The sequence below is a fragment of the Dreissena polymorpha genome, chromosome 7 (assembly GCF_020536995.1).
Source record: "Dreissena polymorpha isolate Duluth1 chromosome 7, UMN_Dpol_1.0, whole genome shotgun sequence".
Taxonomy (NCBI): domain Eukaryota; kingdom Metazoa; phylum Mollusca; class Bivalvia; order Myida; family Dreissenidae; genus Dreissena; species Dreissena polymorpha.
This window is the reverse complement of record NC_068361.1, coordinates 50,646,476-50,668,645: the sequence shown is the minus strand read 5'-3', so window position 1 is coordinate 50,668,645 and position 22,170 is coordinate 50,646,476. Positions and strand designations below refer to the sequence as shown.

Sequence of the window (22,170 nt, the reverse complement as noted above, 5' to 3'; positions counted from 1 at the left end):
ATCTGGACTAAGCACAGATCATTCAGGTCGTTCCGACGAAGTGGTGAAAGCTCATTTGCAGTCAGGTAACACGATACATAAGATGGAGTTTTCTTTTTTCTCGCCCCGTAACTTGTGTAAGTGTTCCTCTTATTTGAGTTCTCCGTCACGTAACTAGAATATCAAGTATTTCATTATATTACGGTTTTAATTTTAATTTTAATTTACTTTTTCTGTTTGCAAACATGTAATAATTTTGTGTGTGATGAATGATCTTCTCAATTTGAGGTGATGATAGCCTTTAAAACTTAAAACATCACATGTTGTGCATTAGCTGTTCCAAAGGAATGACTCCAACTGTTGTCTCTGCTGATTATGTTTCGAGGCTTTCATTGTTCCTATACTAGTATATAATAGTTGCTAAAGCTAACATATGTTTAAGAGTGGTGTCGGTATAAAATGAAGGACAGCGACAGAACGATGGTGAAGCTGCATTACGATATGGTGATAGACGTCGAGACATACGAAGATGTTTTTGGGTAACTTATCAAATTTCGTAGTAGAAAAATGTTTTTTAATTAGTGTGGATCGTTTTACCATTTTTTTAAAGGAATAAAAAACGAGGGTCTTTCGTGCATAATTTATAGAGATTGACGAGACAATTTACGAAGATGCTTTTAGGTAATTAATCAATTATTAATTGTTTTGTCTCATTTTACCAATTTTTAGAAAGGAATATTCCTTCAATGACGAGAGTGTTTCCTGCGAGATGCACAGCGTTGTTGATAATGATGCAAATCGTCGAAGAAGAGCCGCAACGAAAAGCGAAGATAAGCGATGGGAGGATCTCGAAATACCTTACCAGATAGACGCAGGATTCGGTATAATCGTGTTAGATGACACCGAATGTCTTATAAAATGCATTGGTTCAAACGTTTAAATGTACACATATTGTAATACGATGTTTTATTGCTTATACCGCCAACAAGATTTTTTGCAAATAAAAATATAAGATTATGTTTTAATGTATTTAGCAAATATAATGGTCTTGAGCTACCACATTGCCAAACGAACTCGGGTTCTAACCCTAAAGAGCGTTTAATTTAAAGATAAAGACACCAATCGAAAATGGATTTCTTGAAATTATATCATTCATCATGAACTATATATAATGCAATGTATTGTTTGTACAAATACAATGTACATATCCAACATGATTTTCAGAATATTTTCAGACATACACATCGACATTCTTGAGTCTTATTTAAATAACATTTTTATTGACTTGAGTGTTTTGATTGTAGATGCCCATGCAAATGTAACCATTATGAAAGCTATGGAACACTGGAGCAGATACACGTGCTTGCACTTCGTAGAAAGGACACAGCAGCAATACGATCGAATCATATTCAGTCCTGCTGGGTGGGCAGTTTGTCGCAATTAATTAACTAAATAATTGTATTACTGATTATTTATTTTTTGTTTAAAGGAACTCTCTTCTTAACGAACATCCAGTTTATGTGGAAATCAGCCTTCCTGATTAGTCTGTTCGAATGGTACCGGCTAATCTGGGGCGACACTACGCAATTACATTAAGACAAATTTTCCCAGAACGAGGCTCATTTATATCTATAACTTTCTCTGTTCTTTTCCAACAAGGGTCTGCGAGTCACATGTTGGGAGGATTAAAGGGCCCCAATACATCTTCCTGGATCCGCAAAAATGTGTGACGGTAAATATCGATAACATGTGCGATGGTATATATCGATTACATTTGCGTCCGAATGGTCCAATACTCCCAATATTTATTTATGCAAAATGATTGATCTGCCTAGGGAAATATAAACTTAAACATAGCATTTCCTCATTACTTGTTATAGCTATCATGTTCTTAACTGATCTCAATATCAAAAATAAACGTCGAACGGCTATGACCACGGTTGTTGTAAGATTTTCTTATATTTAATTTGATAGTGATTGAAGACTATGTCGTACGTTTTTTTTTCGCTGATGTGTGTGTCCCATATACACATTAATTGGTAAATAATGTTGAACATGCAGTTGTCCTTTTTTACACGACATTGACACATACCTTGCCTTGATCACAAACTGTTTTTAAATCTGTTGTTCATTTATATAAGAACATTGGCATCATTTATGTCCATAATGAGATAGACGCCAACCATTTTACACCGTGTTTGCCATGCAAAACAAAAACGTCAGTTTCAAATAGCTGCAAATCATCATTCTCTGAGACATGTATTAGTAAACTGACTAAGTCATTGCCTCATGCATGCGGTAACATTTCATATTGCAGTTGGAAATCATTTTACACGAGATTGGACACGCCATTGGCCTATACCATGAGCACACGAGGGCAGACCGGGACAATTACGTCACTGTACATTATGAAAAAATTGACAACGACTCCCACTACAACTTTGACAAATTCAACGCGACCCAATATCTCGATTTCAACAAGCCGTATGACTATCACAGCATAATGCATTACGGCAAAAACGTAAGCATCTAGATTGAAAATCAAGATGTTCTTCTCTTTTGTCCTACGTGTTCAAGTGCGAAGAAAGAGCTTATCCTGTCAGTCCGTATTTGTTGTCGGTCGTGGTTTTCAAAAATCGCTGACAGAACGTCTTCTCTGAAACCTTTAACCAAGAACGACAAGAATGACTCTTTAACAAATATCTTCACCTATTTTGAATAGCAATTGGATATTTTAAATGGTCTTACCTTGAACCAATTTGAAATATGTTATTAATAAATGTAATTGGATGAATAACGTACACATGTTGTAACATTAATGAGCAGAAATATGCTGAGGATAATTCTGTATATTTGGTGAATTTCAAGACGAAACATACACATATTATCAGGTCGTTTAAGTGTGATGGCTGGTACTGGTTACCAGTTCACATGAGAGTAAATCAAATAATGTTATGTCATGTTTTCAAAATAAGAAATGGCCTTTTTCCAGATTACTTGAGTGAACACTTTGTTTCCCAAGATTCTATGCATAATTACAGCACTAGGCTTAGTAAAAAGGGTGGTTATTGTTTACCCAAGGTCAAATGTCATGGTTCCAAATCCTTTTCTTTTAACAGCATTAAACTCTGGAACTCCTTACCTGAGTCACTCACAGAGGTCAACAAGTTAGAAGGCTTTAAGGTTGCCATTAAAAGTCATTAAATGAATAATATTTAATTTTTTATATATGTGTATCTTTTCATTTTTAATAAGCAGATATTAACTTCGGCTTAGGTTTTTATTTTTAATAATTACTAGTTCATACTTCATAACATACATTTTAGCAATATATTTAATTTAGATAATTCATGATACCTCATATCATCAAATTACAACTGTCAAAATATCTATGTGTTGTAATAATTGATAACATTATCAATTGATGTTAGTTTCCAGCTCCTGTCATATTTTCTGAGCACTACTGTGATAATTAGTTTGATCTCTTTTGAACGGTGATATATATTTTTTATTTCATTAAATAATTATTTTACCATGAACATAGTTATGTTTAAGGTCAACATAGTTATGTTTAAGGTCTGCCTCTTTTTGTCATGCCACCAATAATAAGGACCACAATGGAAATAAGGGCTTGCTCTTTTTTGTGTCATCCTTGGTTTGGTGAGCATGTCATAGTTTATTGTACATGAAATAGTTTTTAATAATTGCTTATTATTTTATTCTATGTTATGTTGTGAACTGTGTATATGCTTCCTATGCCGAAATAAATCTATCTATCTATGGCATTTACGGAAGCTTATTTGTTGAACATATTTATAGCACACATAATATTTTTCAGTTTTTCGCCAACTCACGCAACGCTATTTCGTTGGAACCGACAAACGAATATTATTTGAATATAATTGGAGAAGCGAAACTCCTCAGCTTCCATGATGTACAAATTGTGAGCGCCATGTATAAGTGTAAAGGTTAGCTTGTTTATTTATGAAATTAAGCTCCTAGTATTTGAAAGGAAGTCATGTTTTTCACCACCGAATAGTTTTCGTTTTAATCTCCACTTCTTGGTAATTTTTGTGCATGTAATCCGTGTTTAAAACAAAACTTGTTGAGTATAAAACCTATAGCAACTACATTTGATAATTCAGACTGCATGTTACACATAAATTATGAATATAAATATTGTAAAAATAAATAAGCAAAACTACACTCTAATATTTCATTTATTTCTTATATCAATTATCGGTAATAATTATTATTGTAATACTTGTGTTAAATTGACCCACCGGAACTTCGACAAAGTGTAATGGACTTTTCTTACCTTCTGTATATTCCTGCTGTTATAGAGAAGTGTCCTCACGTAGAATGCCCTAAGGGTGCATTTGTCGGGAAAAACTGCGAATGCTTATGCAAGGGACCACCCAAAGATCCAGTTCAACGATGCAACCACCCGAAAAGTATGGGCATGGCCGTTGAAAATATAAATGATTTCAAACAAATCGCAAAGCATACATTTTTTTACAATTGTATAGGTTTTCGAAGACTATGGGTTACTCTAAAAGAAGTTCAAACCTTCTGCGCTCCCATCTGAACATAACTATTGAATTAATATGTAAATATTGGATGACAAATGGCTTTGATAAGCATCTGTCTGTTCGCCTGTATTGCTCTAGCTTCAGATTTGATAGTGCAATAACCGCTTTAGTTCAGTTAGAATCTTATCTGCATGTTATCTGCGCGACAGGTATGTGATGTTGACAGTAACCCCTCAATTCAAATATCGAGCAAGTTCAAACAAACAAGGTTGCACACTTATCATTATTTTAAAATCCGTTCTTCACACAGCTATCAAGTGACTGTTAAGTTGATATTTTCTTTTGAAAGTATTCATATAAAAAATATTGTTTCTCGCATGCAAACATTAGGTTTCTAGGGTTTTTTGACCTCTAAAAAAATGTATATTAGTGGATAAACGTGGTGTTTTAATCTCAGACATGGTACTTTTGTAGCCTTTCATCACGTAGACACGTGTCACATTGTTTATATTCGATATTTTGTCTCTTAGATATGGCATTAGTGCCCTGTAAACCCCCGCCTATTGACATGGACACCTACTTCGTGAAATCAATCGGAAAGGTGTCACTGGATGATCTGTCTCGTACCCAGTACCCAGACGGAACAGTTCTCATGGTGGAGAATCCCCTGTGCTCCAACCAAGGGACCGGAAACTATACCTGTCAAGACGGTGAATGGGTGGTCAATATCAACTGCAAACCAGGTAATAGCCGATTAAGAGCATCATCCGAATGAATACTGTACAGATAACAAACAAAATAAATTAGCCGAAAATGCCGTTTTATGCATGTACTTTAACTGTCATCCCAGATTAGCCTGTGCAGTCCACACCGGCTCAGCAGGGCAGACAATTTCTGCTTTAACTGGAATTTCGCTGTGATGATACTTCATTGAAACGAAAAATACCATAAAGCGGAAAGTGTCGTCCCTTATCAGCCTGGCGATGGCCGATTGGGGTCGACATTCGCCCATATAAAAAGCATTTTTATCATTAGAAAATAATGCATACCGGGAAGGTTAAGCGTACAATTTGCAGTACCAGGCTCCGGCACTATTCCCGCACATGCGTTAGGTCTGGTTTTTCTGACGACTCGCCTCAGTGTCTATGTATATAAATAAACACAAGTTATGTTTTTATCTAGATCGGTGTGTGTACGATAGCATCCGCTATGAATTCGAACCGAATATTACAGCGCATGGACTTGGCCCAACCGCGGAATACGTCAACACGGGTACACATGTAAGCGTTACGTCAGTGTTCGAGTTTTCCTGACATTCCATAGAGTGCCTACTTAGTGCCTACACATTGAAGAGTCAACACAGGGTTGGCTGAGTACCAATATTTGGATCCTAGCATAGACTTGTTTGTTATGGGTTTTAGTAATTTTTACACCCCTTTACTCAATTAATATCATAATAATTGATTTCATGAAATATATGTTATAATCATTTTGAAAACGAATGTAATCATTGTATGTTAAACACTCCAACACAACGACACGCCCAACTTTTCCAAATAATAGTTAGGCGAAAATGACATCGCTCACATGTGCGAATTTCTGTTCCTGTTTCCTAAGACAGAAATAGTTGCTATTTGAAGCAATGTCGTGTTTGATATAAATGTAAGCTTCGTTCGATGGATGTAATAGAAAATAATTTACGGCGTACCTGGCAAAATCATCGCGTTAATGCTGGAACGTTGTTTGTAACGTTATTACTCTATATGAGTGTTTTTCATATATACAATTTAGTTCGATTGCTATAACTTCTATAAGTTTGTATTGTGTATTTTTTCATAAATTTGGCGCCCAATCAATTATTTAGAGTGAACTTTATACATATATGTATTAAAGTACCATAACGATGAGTATTATTTATTTGCAATATAATCTGCGAAACAGATAAAACATTATTCAACACATATACTTGTTTGGTATCAGTTTACGAGCCGAATATGATATGAACACAGCTAACATCTGAGTCGCGTCATTTATGTTAACAGAGTAAATGAGAATGAACACAGCTAACATCTGAGGGGAGTCATTTATGTTAACAGAGTAAATTAGTATAAACATAGCTAACATCTGAGGCGCTTCATTTATGTTAAATGAGTAAATGAGTGTGAACACAGCTTACATATGAGGCGCATCATTTATGTTAACAGAGTAAATGAGTGTGAACACAGCTGACATCTGAGGCGCGCCATTTATGTTTACAGAGTAAATAAGTATGAACACAGCTTACATATGAGGCGCATCATTTATGTTAACAGAGTAAATTAGTATCAGGCTAAGCCCCGTGCTGTGAAAACTGGGTTAAAATCATGTGCGTAAAGTGTCATCCAAGGTGAGCCTCTGCAGTCCGCATAGGCTAATCAGGGACGAAACTTTCCGCTAATCAGGGATTACATATTTTCATTAGCTTGTGTGGACTGCGCATGCTTATCTGGGATGACACTTTATGCAAATGTATTTATACAAGTTTTACCAGAACGAGACTAAGGCTGATGTTTAAGTAAGCTATAGTTTCACACTTCACACATTTTTGTAGTTATTGGAGGTGCAGTTGGACAGATCTTTTTGGTTTTCAAAGCTTGAGCATTTTGAGGGCCCGAAGTTGAACGTTCTCTGTGTAATATAATTTTTCCGTCACAATTGAAACGCAGACAAATGATACCATTCAAGAACGCTTTTATTAACCTCACGTTAAGACTTTTTTAGTAAGTAAACGGATATGTCTATTCTGCTTTTTTACTTTCCTTTCCAAGGTGCACGTAGAGTGCAGAGCACCAAAAAGGACCCAAGGGTATGATTCTGAATGCAGAGATTCCATTTGGGTTCCAGAATTGCCGAGTTGTGATGCAGGTAAACAAATGCAGTCATTCTGATCGAACACAAATTATTTAAGAAAACATGAAGGACTATGATCAATATTTCATCAATTATCTTTCCGCTACAAATCTACTTTCGGTTGTAGCTTGTAAAATTGCAACTACCAAACAAGGGTTTCAGCGGTAGATTAAACGAAATAGATTACCAACAAAAATGTTCATTCCTATTAACTCAAAACGTTTTGCAGTGGTGATTTCAAAAATAATAAATTCCAAAAATACGATGCCCCTTAAAAATTGAATTTGAAGTCAAACATGTTCAGCATTAGATTGAACGTTCGAGGAGTTCCTAAAGAAGAAATACACCATAGTAGTTATCTATGCCAAACCTTTCTGCAGAAGAAGATTGAATAATACATTACAAATCATAAAAACAAACATATTACGTTCCTCTGTTTTTGTGGAAGATTGGACGATTTAGATTTCCAAAATGAAATATAATCTACAGTAAATAGCTCGACATTCCAATTATATTCCCAGTGGTAAATATTAAGATAGGAAACATGGACGTTCTATTCAAAACAAATGTTAACACGAGTTGTGATGCTGATGCTGTCATAAAGGATCTGCCACGATAGGTCATTTCGTTCCATGAATAATGTATATTTGTTCATTAAGACTGTGGTCATTTTAAAGAGTCCAAACACAAATGATTTATTGTCATTACAATGGGTTACTAACTGTACATGCTGGGTTTGTGGACTCCTATACTGGCATAACGACAGCAACCGAAACTACCGGTACTTATGAGTGTAAAGTCTGATGCTTGTGGGAATGTTATAATACAGAGTATTTGCTTCCTTTCATATTTAATGTAAAATTTGGGTTGTTTTATGATGTTTAAACGATACATTTATTTTCATAAGATGGCAAGTATTCAGCGATTTATTTTCAAACACATTTATCATTAGAAAATAATGCAGGATTGAAAAGTCATGAGTACTATTTAAAAGTTTTGTTCTTTCGAACACCCATGTGGGAGGATGCACATTTGGTGTGTTTTATTAGACAATACGCCTTAAAATCTACCCGTGTAAACAAGCACTTTCCGCTTTGATCTAGATCGTTGTGTGTACGACAGGACCCGATATGTCTTCAAACCGAACATTACTTCGGACGGCGTAAGTGGAACCACTGAATACGTCAACTCGGGAACATTCGTAAGCGTTAAGATCTACGTAACGTTTATGTCTAGAAATTTCCTAATATCAGATGTCATCCTTTAAGAGAATACATTTATATGAACATAAATAAGTATTAAGCATTTATTTGTGAATATATTTAGCTTGAAAACATTACGTTAAGAAGTTAAGTCATTTTTAAGGAATTTATTTAATTGTGTCGCACGTACCATACCACGTGTTGATGCTTCAAGTAGAAAACTTTACAAACACATTTAAATATCAACTATTCTATCATCTATAGTTACATATGTTGATATTTTATCAAAATTAATTATCGTTTTCTTCTGCCGCGCTAACGCAAACACAGTGCTTCTAGAGTTTGCAAACATATTTATTTAAAATGAACACCTGTGGACCTACTTATTGTGGTTCGTACTTTTCGAAATAACACACTTCTAAAGCCAAAAAGAACATTTTTTATTTATTTCGCGCGCGACTAAACCATTTTTGATACTAAAGTAATCAAACTTTACAACCATTAAAACACGAATTTCACGTTCGTGCGATCCAAACGATTTGCCACACTTTACTGATTAACAGGCTAAGAAACTCAATGACATTATGTAACGCTGCTTTGCGCCCGATTGCAATTTGTTTATTGATAACAATCTGATAAGGTTTGATTTCCAGTCAAGTTACGATTACAGACAGTTAAATTAGAGTGTTTCGAAATATTTTGGAATTGGGCCTCGATTCGATGATAAGTTACCCTATGTTTATCCGAATTCAATGCGTTCCATACGCTTCAATACGATTATGATTTTCATATATATTTTCTGTTTATATTGTTGCGCCAATTGTGATAGTGGCGACGTAGAATTGATGTTTCGATATTAGTGCAATTTCGAAACAAGAGAGAAATATGGGGGACATCCTTGTCCTATGGACACATGCCTAGTTCTAATTGAAAGCACGGGCAGGATTATAGTTTATCCAGCATTTATTCTTTGGCACAAAGCACTGCCACTGGTAAGATCTAATATGATCACCACGAGCAGTTGATTCGTGATGCCAATCTCAATTCATGTAGTGGCCACGTAGAACAAATGTTTCGACATTAGTGCAATTTCGAGTCAAGAGAGCAATATGGGGGATCCTTGTCTAAAGGACAAATGTATAGTTCTGATGGAATAGCACGGACAGGATGATACTGTATCCAATATATATGCTTTATGGTATCAATCCTCTGTCAATTTTAAAACGAGCAAAATCAAATATCATTTCAGGGAACACTTCAAGTCTGTATGTTTGTACTATAATTCTTAGTATCGTGGTAAAATTGGACGGACATAGCTTGACGCTGAACACGTGTTGGAGGCTGTTAACCTAGCAGAAGAATATGTTTGTGTTATATATTAATTCAAATAACATAATCCTTTCGAGAGCTTATTTTTTAACGGACCTTATTGAAAATTCTTTTAATCAAGACGTTTTGAAAGTCGATGAAGTAATAACTGTTTTTTACATATGTAAAAAATCTACAATAATGTAATATGATATTGACCTTGCGTTAACAAAAACTTACGAGTGAACAGAATGCCAATCTATATCCTTGCGTATTTTATCTTTTCCTAGGTTCACGTAGAATGCATTGCACCGAAAGGGATACCAGGTTATGACTCTAAGTGCACAGACTCGCTTTGGGTTCCAACTCTGCCAAATTGCGATGCAGGTAAACATATAAGTCATGCTGATTGAACGAAACCTAACTCATTTAGACACAACTTAATAAAAACCAAAAGATGTATTATCGATAATTGTTCTTTCATAAATCCAGTTTATTATTGAAAGTTGGTAAAATATGATAAAGCACAGTAATTACTTCTCAAGTCTAAACTTGTTTTCAGCTGTCGATTGTAAGATAGAGAACTTCGATGTTCGCAACGTGGAGGTATTGTTGAACGGCACGGTGCAATCGGATGGTGATGTTGTCCCAGATGGCAGCTCGGTAAACATAAAACATTTTCGTTACAAGCAGTGTATCAAATGTTTTTCACTTGCTTTTTAGAATTGCATTTATTAACAATTCAGTTAGTGGGGAAAAATAATGACACAATTAAGATACAATAAAGTGAATCAATCACTTTGAGATAACACTGGAGACTAAATTGGCAAGATGTTGCGTCGCTTTAGCTCATCTGATCATGAAGTACGCAATGAGAGCTATTGTGATCACTCTATTTCCGGCGTCCGTCATGGAGCGTCCTGCTGTGTGCAGAATTTTTCGTTATCGTTTAGCTCGTCAGCACTTTATAAGCCTTTTTCTTTCAACCTTGATAAAACTTGATCTCAATGTTTATATTGACAATTTAAAGGCCAAGTTCTGATCTTCGTCAAGTTGGTACAAATTCTAGTTTACCAGGTGTTACCACTCTTTGGGCCACGTTTATGACTCATTGTTTAGACTACCATGGCTGAAATTTAGGAAGCCCTCGATGCAAAACTTTAATATAATTTATAAGCCATATAATCACATCATAATGTGTGTACTCTGAAAGCATTAATCTTCAATATCCAAATATCATTTCAACATTATATTATCATTTCTATTTCGTTTTTAAATTTTATGACAAAGTTACATTGATTCGGAGTCAATACTTTGTGTTTGTTATATGATATTTATTAATTTATTTATTTATATTGAGGCCATATTCTTCGCCTTTTTTGACAGTACTAAAATCAACACAAACTTGTTCTAAAGACCGCCACTTACTTATAAGTAGTAAACCACATGAGTATCGCACAGATTTGTCCAGATCGTATTTTTATATAAATGTCACAATACATCAAACGTTTGTTTTCAACATAATTAAACCACGAAAATGTGTCTATCCAAAATGTATTTATTTACAATGTTGAGAACTTTTTACCTCACGCTGAGCCTTAAGTTTAATGTGTAGAAGTTCTTGCTTTGGCTGTGCCAAGTGCTGAATTTACCCAACATATTAAACAATATTGTCCTCTTTAGTTTCAATTTTTGAAAATCAACGATCTTATTCTTACTCAAAACAATTCGAACTTGCCCAAATATAAATGTGGTACTTTCATCTTTTGTTTGTTATGTAGCGCAAATATGTTAATACTAATAAAGCACAATTCTTGCATTTGCAAGTAACAAATCGATAACGCAGTTTTAAACAACAACTGTTGTTTTTTCGGATATTTGTATCGAAAACAAAGAATTCCCGCGGATAGTATTTTTCGATGGCTCGTATAAACTGTTATGGTCCCACAAACAGTATTAAAGTTTCGCATTTTATACTTATCCGCGTCTTAAGACTTCTCTTTTGACCCTTGAAAGACTTAACGAAACATCAAAAAGGGATCTTTAGATGACCGTATTTCAAATTTGTTAAAAATCGTTTTGATCATGTAATATATTTGTCATCGGAGATAAAAATATACTAAAAATACAAAATAAAGAAATCTTCTGCTCTTACACCTCTAGGGTAATGGTCTTTATGTTTAAGAACATGGTCTTCTACTACCTTTGTTCAAAGAATGCCCCTGGGGTCAAAACTGGTAACGCCACATGGGTAGTACAATTTGTATAGATTGCTAAAGAACTTCAGTATAAAAATATTTTTCTTTTACGCAACCACAAAGGTTAGTGGTTTGCTTTTTGGCGTGTTACATTGTATGGTGGTCATTTACAAAGTTGGCTCAAATAATGCCATAAGGTCAAAATTGGTTCAGCACTGAAGGTTACTTTTTTCCTAACTCGTAAACACTTAATCTTCTGTGAATTCGCAAAGCCGAAAGGTTTGGACTTTTGCATGATTTATTGAATTGTGGTCCTCTACCAATTTTGCGCAAAGAATGCCTGCGGTGTCAACACTGACCACGCACAATGGTCGTGAAATATATATAAACTGAAAAGTTAAGAACTTAAAAATATCATTCAAAACATAAGTGTCGGAGGTTTGACATCCTATGGTGGTACTTTAGTATTCTAGTTTTTTTTTCAATTTATGCTTCAGTAGTCAAAATTTGTGCCGGCCTAGGGGTAACTTGTTTTCCAAATATGTGTATAGTGCAAACTTGAAACAATCTACTCTGAACCTAATGGCTCACGGATTTTAAATGCGGCATGTTACGTAATATAGTGTTCTTCTGATTTTCAAGTCATGTTCCTTGGGTAAAAATAAGTCATCCGAAGAGTTCGAATCATTTATAGAGACTTGTATATTAAATATCGATTAACGTCAAACAATATTGATTTTCCCGACAAGAGCAGGTCATAGATTTTATATTTTATGTGGAAAATTGTATAGTTGTTTATGCGGCTGGGGTAAAACTATTATGCCCAACTATGTCATCTCAGATAAATCTCTCAAAGGCAATATGTATGAATCAATCTTGATGAAACTTAATCGGAATGTTCATCTTGACATGTCTAGGTTATTTCGAATTTGGGTCATCTGCTTCAAAAAACTACGTCACCAGGTCAAATGATTAAAAACATATTCAGTCTAGGGGCAAAATGACAATATAATGCTCTGATGTGTTAAAAAACTGGGTCCCCATGTTAAATCTGTTTTAATGTTAACGTTCTAATAGCAATATTTATTGATGAAACTTGGTCAGAATGTTTTTTTTTTTACAAACTTGGTCACTGAATCTAATCTCTAAAACAATGTTAGAGCTCTTAAAACCACATTTACAGATGAAGCTTAGTCAGAAAGTTAGTTTTTACAATATGAAGGCTATGTTTGAATTTGGGTCAGATGGGGTAACACAATTTATCACCAGATCAAGTCTTTACTAATTGACGGCCATGAATCCTGGGGGCTATCATGGCCATCCATTTGTTAAAGTGCGTGAATCCAATTCCTTTACGGTGCAGTAGGAAATTTCAATTGTGAATAGCAACACACATGTATAAAATTCACAAAATTCTGTCAAAAATATTGAACATTTCCATTTTACAGAATTATTCTTTTTGCGCTACTTTCAACCATCTGTGACTAAATTGTTCTAAAACGCCGTTTGTCTATTCGCTGTTTCCTTATTCAACACAATTATATACGAACCGTTTATACTTCATGTATCTGAGATTTATCATAAATAGCACCATAATATTAATTGCATTAATCCGTTTCTTTAAAATATTGCAATGAAATATAGTACTAATTACGGTTTACATAACTCACGACAAACTAAAGGGGCAATTCATTAACTCCGGATATCTTTTTCTCCGCTCGTTCTATCATCCGTTTGTCTGTCCGTTCGTCAGTAAATAAGCATGTCCGTCCACCCGTCCATCCTTCCGTTCTTCCGTCTGTCTGTCTGTAGTACTCCTTCATTCTAACATACATTTAAACTTAAATTCGTTGATGTGTCATGATAAGTATAACTTGCTGCATATTTTAACATGTAGGTGCAGGCACGGTGTAAAGGGTCAAACGAACAAAATAGCCCGATTAATGAATCCCAGTCCGATCTGGTTTGTCACAAAGGACACTTGAAAGGTCAAATTCCCAGACAATGTCCAGCAGGTATAAAATATACGTTAAATTGTATATAAGTTATATATAAGTGCTTTTAATTCAATATGCTACTTTTAGAAAATGTTTATGCATGTTATTTTGATGGAATTCTAAATTGATAAGCATAGACCAAATAAATTACCGGATACATTTTGTATAAATGTATTGAAAAACATAATTATGAGTTTTTAAACATAAATTTGAGCGTCAAATGCATCATTTAAAGCACATCAAGCATACACATTCGATCTTTTCCAGCATTATTCGCTTGCCCCATTGTGCAGTTCGCCAACACGAGTGGCCCATTTCATTACGGCTACGATGTAAAGTGCTTCAATAAATACGAAATGCAGCCAAACTTGCAAGCTCGCTTTCAGTGCGACTGGAAAGGAGACTGGAAGCCATTCGTACCAAGATGTATCCCTAGTAATATGACATAACTTTATAACGTATTTCCTTTAGCTCGGAACAATTTTTACACATCGAAGCAAACCTCATTAAAGCTGTGTTCTGTGTTTCAAGACATCCCCATTTTCATTGATATTTTGACAATCATAAACTTATACTTGCATTCAAGGGGATTCTTATTTGCGATGCCTCATTGGTTAAATAATATTCAGTTTATCTATAAATCAGATGTACGTTAAACCATAAGATTTTGTAACATGTTAGTTTATGTTGGATACTCTGTTGATATATTTGTTTTGCAATATAGACGCAAATAAAAGAGTATACGAGGGTTTAATCAGTAGACGATCGTATGATATTATGTAATTGGTTTTTCTTTCATAAAGAATCATGCCAAGTTATCTACGGCAATGCAAACGTCAAAGTGCAACTAATGGATGGATCGCATATAAGCCCAAACTCAAGAATCAGCAGTGGTCAGAATATCTCTATGTCTTGCACGCAGAAGGGTAACGTTCCTGACCAACTGACGCTGACATGTGACCACGGTGTATACAATGAGACAGGCGAAACAACGCTCCCTGTGTGCAAACTAGGTAACGTGGTTCGTTCTTTTTGTATAGAATATACTTAAACAAATTGATGAGGAAAGTTCGGACGACCGTCCTTAACTTTGAGATGTAAGTGAAAACAAGCATTTTGAGAACGTATACACATCCGTGTCTTATTACATATACTTGTTACGCATTTTAAAACAAGTCGTTTTCAATTTCTTCACCAGTCAAGTGTATGCCACCTCCTTTATCGGGCGCTGTAATGTACCGTCCAATGAATAATAGCTACGTATTCAAGGACACTGTAGGAATACAACGTTGCCAGGGTAAACTATGGTTTCAAGGTGACCAGCGTTTAACGTGCACAGCAGACGGCACTTGGAACGGGACAGCAACATGCACACCGTGTAAGCTGATTGTTTGTTAATCCGGATAGTGTTGCCCTGTTCAATGTCATTTCCGTTCAAAGATAAGAATAGGCATATTAACTGCTTTATTTTTTTCTACCCCGGATTTATCTTGTACTCTAGTTATAAGTCCGTTTGCGAACACATTTTTGCCAGTTTTTATATTTTATCACATGCTATACCCTGTTTCCCATGTAATACAACCATTACATTTTTTTTTATTACACATGTGTTATACAACATTTTAAAGCGTTTTCATTGGCTTAGTTTTTGTTTATTGACCAATCGCATTTTGTTATTTTGTTGCAATGCGTCAAATGACGTCACGAAATGTAAACAACATTCGGGATTTATCATTTATGTTTGCGTAATATTTATTTTATTTGCTCATTTAAAAGCATGTAATAAAAAAGATCTGACACTCGTTGTCATATCATACCATATTTTATTAAACTCGTCCGGGAAATTCGTTAGTAAGCTCGCCAAAGGCTCGCTTACTAACAAAATTCCTGAACTCGTTTAATAAAATATGGTATGATATGACAACTCGTGCCAGATCCTATATGTATGGTTTATTTTATGGGCTTTACTGTCACGCGATACTATATGACGTATGCTGGAGGTAAAAAATAAAACTTAAGATTGGCTAATGCAATTAACACAGAACTGCCGTTTGGTTTAAGACTGTCAACATGGCGCTGAGAAATGGGAGGAAAGGCAGAATTCTGATCTGATAAAACATACTATCAGAAACATTACCGTGGAATCATACCAGGAGTGCCTTACCTTTTGCAAAAACTATGACCGGTAAGCTAAAGACTTTTTATTCTTCATATCACATTAATTGCAGTGGTAAGATTGCTATTGCATTTGTTGAATACTCTGAAATATAAGCTGATAAGTAGATGATGTCGTATCAAATTGTATTTTTGATACATATAGTTTTATCGGCAAAATTACTGCAGCTAAATGCTTGAAATGGTTATAAAAATGTAGCCCAACGTTATATTGTCACACAACAGTATTTTACTACAATATGTTTTTTTATTTTGCAAAGAAAAGTTTATGGTTATACTTTATTATGCAACCTGTCAACCGAACAAAACGCATGCGTCATACAATTTCTTCGCGTACGCCCTGAAGATACAAATAAACGGAAAAATTTGAAATAACAAATTGTTCATAATTGTTAAAAATTTCGAAAACAATACAGCAATTTAACATATACTTGCGGAAAAAAGTATTTGGTAATCGGTTTATTTGATAGTTGTCATTAATTATACAGTAGATCTTATGTTAGTTAGTTAATTATTTAGTATATCTTACTTCACAATCCAACGTTTAATTTCTCTATAACTATTGAGCACACGTATTTATAACTATTCATCATTCGTTCATTCCTTTATACAATTAAGCTGGAAACATTATTATCTGATTCACGGCAAAGTGCTACTGTAACCCTCGCGTGGGTAAATAGAACAACATAAACAAGAACCGAACGAAATGTAAAACTTAAAATAAGCGTTATGTCATGAGGATGATTTCATTGATCCAAATATTATAGTTATGAACAATATCCAGCAATACTAGTCCGCATTTTTTTCAGTCACAAATCTACACGATTTGGTTTAAATCTAACCAAAAAACGATTTTATTCCGAAATCGCCATGACTGGTGAGGAAGAGCCTCTCAATGCCTCATAATGGTGTAAAAAATATTAAGCTGCTAAGTGTCTAGTGTTTCTTACCTATCACATGACTCACGTTTGTTATTTCTTTAACCAATTATACTTAAAATGCTCTGAAAGAAAATGTTTGGTAACCAATACAAGCTCAAACTGTTGACTTAAGATATTGGCTATTTCGATGTTTTATATTTTGTAAGAAAATGGTATGCACTTAAGGATTAAACTAGTATATTAACCAAACAGGCACCGATATAAAAGCTGCATTTTTACCTGAAATCACATTATAACTTCCTGATGTTGTTGTAGTTTATAGTGTTTCAAGCGAAAAAAAACGATCATTAGAATACAAAGGTGTTTGGTACGTTTCTGTCGAAATCTCTATGTGCATGTATTTATACAAAACATGGTCCGGATTCTCGCGTTTTGTTTACCGAATTGTGTTCAAACCAAAATTATAAACACGTTTTAGACAGTGTGTGTGTCTATTTTAATGAAAAACAATTTGACGGACTATTATGAGTTTGATTTACTTTTGCTTCATGTACATCATTTAATCACATCCCTAAAAAGGAAGCAGTATGACTTATCATGGGACATTCTTAAAAACGTTTATAGCGCAATTTTAGTTAATACGTTATTAAATATGCAAACGTAGTAGAAATGTATTAAATTTAAAGACCACTACTTTTTTATGCAATGTAACAAAGAAATGTCATTGATAGTTAACATAACACTTATTTGTTGAGATATGCTATGGTATATAGCCTGTCATCATTTCTCTTGATTCACTGGAATAGCTTCAGTTACAAACATTTTATTTTCAACATGCGTGCAGGGAAATCATCGATGTTCGTCAAAAATCAGTTTATACTGTTTACAAATTGGCCACAACACTGAGACTACACATAAGGCTGGTTAAACTCAATCAAAAAGCGATGGAACGAAATGTTTAAAAAGTTAACTTTGATGTGCCACATGTTTATTTCTATAACAAAAACATCTTGCAATGATCTTTAAAAAAGTATTATGATCGGGGTTCATACGTTCAATTATTGTTTGCTTAAGTAAAAGGTTTTATATTACGCATGGACTAAAATAAGTATGGTGTGACAATTTTCAGCAATAATATAATTTCAAGTTTGGAACTTTTCAGTCACCAGAAAGAAAAACATTAAATATAAACAATTATTTTTTGAAATGTATTAGATTTTTTATGAATGAACTTGTATTTCAATTAATTTTTTTTAACACGCACACAAAACTTTTATATATTTATTTAAATGCATGGGGAGGAAAGTCACCAACGAGTATGTGTTAAAGTGTCAATTATATTTTGATATACAACTTTTCTGTAGAGCATTTATGGTATTTACATGTTATTTTATAGATCAATTAATTGTTTTCAGTGTTCTGTGCCGCGCGTTCGCATACGGATTTGACCAGGGAAAGCGCAGATGCCGAATCACGTATGCAAACCCAAGCAGTCCAAACGCCAAAGATATGTTGGGCGCAAGGCAACTCTGGTCGGTGTGGTCTCGAAAGTGCGACTAAATTACAATAATTTTGCTCTGGGACATATACAGTGAAAGAGCTTGAACATGCATACTTGTGTATACCTTTGCACACGATGATCTGTTGGTCCGGTTTGATTATTGTTTTCATGCAAATTTCACGTGTATGTATCTTTGCTTGATATTAACAATTTGTGCAAGGCTGTTTGTTATGTAAATAAATAAAATCATATCTGCTTTATGATTCATTGATGTTATTTTGTTTTTTAAATGCTGTCCCATTTTCATAATGTACAGTGTGATTTTTATTTCAAGCACTTATATTTCTTATCATGTTTATTAACCATGTTTTCCGAAGGAAAAAACTGGTTATAAAATTGGTGAAATTCGACGGGCGGTCGAGCGGGTGATCGGGCGCGCGCAACAATTCTTCCGAGCGCAAATCCTTTTTCATTTCGCAACGGATTTCAATGAAACTTTCACACAATTATTGTCATCAAGTGTCCTGGTGCATATTATCGGGATTTTATGATTCGGTCGAAATCAAGGTCGCCACGAATAAAAATAGATTAAATTTGACACAAGGGGGTAACTAGGAACAATAAGTTACAATGCGCATTTTTGAATTGTCTCCCTTGATCAGACTTTTTAAATTGAAAACCTGGTTTTGTGACAATTTTCCCTTGTTTTTAGTTATGTCACATTGACACAGTGATATGGTATTAAAGAACTTCTATGGTGGTGTTTTTTTTAATTAAAATGTTCTATGTTTTTTATCAGACAGCGAATTGTACTCAATTTTTTGTATTTCTTCTTTTCCACAGTTGATAGTGATAGACATCCATCATTGTCTTGGTTAAAAGTTCGAGATGTTTAGAAAAATAAAGAGCGACTTTGTAATGCATTATTTCATCTAGGCTTAACACTATAGAAATTGTGTATTACATTTACTGTCACAAAACCAACGTGCAAAAGTTACAGTATATAATGTCAATATTGGTTCACGAGGTTTTTAAAAATATAAAAGTAATTGAATTAGTGAATATATCAAAGAAAACAAATATGTTTTTTATGTCGAAAACATAGCGTGACTTTCAATTGAGTTATTAATTAATATGACATAAACAGATGCTTATGCACCTATCCTACACAATGTATTACAGAATTGTAAATAAGTATACGGCGCATGCTTTTAAAAGCGGAATGTGCAGGCATTCGCGTCATGCGGACACATTTGTAGTTCTATAAATTTAAAAGGGACAGAAACATGTATATGTACTTTTAAAACTAGTGATTGCTTATGGATACTTTAGAGTGTTTTAAAACTGTTTTTCGAGATATTGAATGCTACTTCACCGCTTACAGACCGCTGTTTCATGCTGTGTTTTATAAAAGTTCCCAGTCGACGGGGTATGGGGTTTTAATTTTATTATTTTGTATTTTGTGAACGTCTCTTTTATAAAGCCGAATTGTAAGACAAGCAACGATAATACAAATACTTAAACTAGTGTCATTTGGTTATTATTTATTTATGTAGCATTTGGATAATGTTTTGACTCAAATCCGTTATCCGACCTTTATATAAAAACTGATTAAATAGTCTTGGTAATAGAAAGATCTTACATCAAAACCTGACATAAAATTGAAGGCGGTGAGGGGATTAAGATCAAGAAAGGACTATCAACAATAATGCCAAAAAATCAGCATGTTAAAGATAATGTTATTGGTTATGCATTATGTTAACGTATGTAAAGTTCTTAATCTTTATTAAAAACATCTCACTTGTGTTAACGTTCGCCTTGAAATACAATAAAACAATCTCTAATTTGAAACGAATGTTCAAAAACCGAAATCCCATATTTTGGTCATATCTATATGAATTTATCCTGCTTCTGTTGTAAACATTGACCGAATAAAGCAGGGTCGGATAAACTAGTTGATCTCCGGCAGTACCTCACGTGACCGCGATCTAACCGTATAACGTATTCATACGCGCCGATTAAACCGTTATAGCTTTTGACCTTTTACAAAATGTACATGCGAAGGTTCTTGCGAATAGTTTTGTAAAAACAAAATGATCTTAAAAGTAATAAATGCGTAAAATTTACGCAAACATATGGCAATGAAGTAATCAATTTTGCCTTTAAATTTATTTACACATAACCTTCAATATACGGCGTTTCTTTATATAAATAGAAAGGTTACACTCGACTAATACACACAATATACTATTTCAGTCGTCTGCATTTTTTTTCAAAGAAATATCAATTAAAATTTAAATAAAATAAAATAACACTATATTTGAATGGAAAAATGTCGGACTATATTGATCAAATGTATTTTGACGTAATTTGTGAAGATTTAATGGCTGAAAAAGAAGAAAATAAGGATGCAACTGTCAAAACTAAGGAACAAGATGTTGATAATAACATGAAGGATGAAATCAATAAGGAAAACTCTACAGGCATGGTGAACATTTAAAATGTAGGTCTTAACAATGATGAAAACTTGAAAAAAAATGTCACTGAAATAAGTCTATCTGATTTTCAAACAATGTATGGCATTGATTTTAATGACTTTGACTGCCATGAGCCCTCCGAAATTGACCAGATAAATACCTCTCCAGTTAACAAGCCCTCAACCCTCAATGTAAAGGACTGTTTTAAACAACTAACAAATGATGAAGTAAAACAACAAATATGTCAAGCGGACAACAAGAACACTCTAAAAAAAACAATGATTGATGTAAACAAATTCAAAAGATTTTTATTGACAAAACAAGAAAAATGGGAAATACATGACATAGGCCCCGATATGTTGGACGAATATTTGGCAAATTATGTTCTTTCAGTTAGAAAATGTGATGGTTCGGAATATGAACCAAGCACAATAAGAAACATGATCTCAAGCATTGACCGGAAACTCAAACGCAACAAATATCCTGTGCAAATAATGCAAGAAACCAACACCAATCACTTTCAGCTGACAAGGGATGCTTTAAAGGCAAAACAAAGAACTCTTAAAAAAATGGGAAAGGGAAACAAACCAAATGCCACAGATCCAATAAGTGACGAAGAAATCGATATACTCTATGACCGTGGAATCCTGGGCGGTACATCGCCAAAGGCTTTATTAAACACATTGTGGTTCAACAATTGTGTTTCACTTGGATTACGAGGAACTACGGAGAATTATAATTTGAGGTAATTATCCCAAAAACAGACACTTATTTATCAAATATTATATTGAACTGTCTTATTGCAAAGTCAAGTGTAAACTTTCTGCTGAGACTTGAACTCAGATATCCCTATCTTTATGAAGACAGGTTGTTCTCCATTGAACTACAGAACTGATTTAACAATTTAATGGCTTTGCAATAAGTATTAAATATATCAGCAATAACTATCAGATGTATCATGATCACAATATCCAGCAATTAAGCTATCCTTCTTTTATAAAGTACCAGAAAATGGAACTTTCTTCATAAAA

At 34.2% G+C, this 22,170-nt stretch overlaps 1 protein-coding gene across 1 annotated transcript; it reads left to right on the top strand.

The window, feature by feature from the left end:
* The first annotated feature begins 1,454 nt into the window (after positions 1-1,454).
* LOC127838783 (complement receptor type 2-like) lies at positions 1,455-18,922 on the top strand. Its single transcript, XM_052366772.1, has 16 exons — positions 1,455-1,711; positions 2,297-2,500; positions 3,818-3,947; positions 4,323-4,433; positions 5,042-5,254; positions 5,694-5,791; positions 7,319-7,415; positions 8,504-8,601; positions 10,201-10,297; positions 10,473-10,573; positions 14,006-14,123; positions 14,373-14,540; positions 14,909-15,118; positions 15,304-15,483; positions 16,167-16,290; positions 18,577-18,922. Exons 2-16 carry the CDS (start codon positions 2,483-2,485, stop codon positions 18,719-18,721), a joined length of 1,908 nt encoding a protein of 635 aa, XP_052222732.1. The 5' UTR covers positions 1,455-1,711; positions 2,297-2,482; the 3' UTR covers positions 18,722-18,922.
* Positions 18,923-22,170: the final 3,248 nt, after the last annotated feature.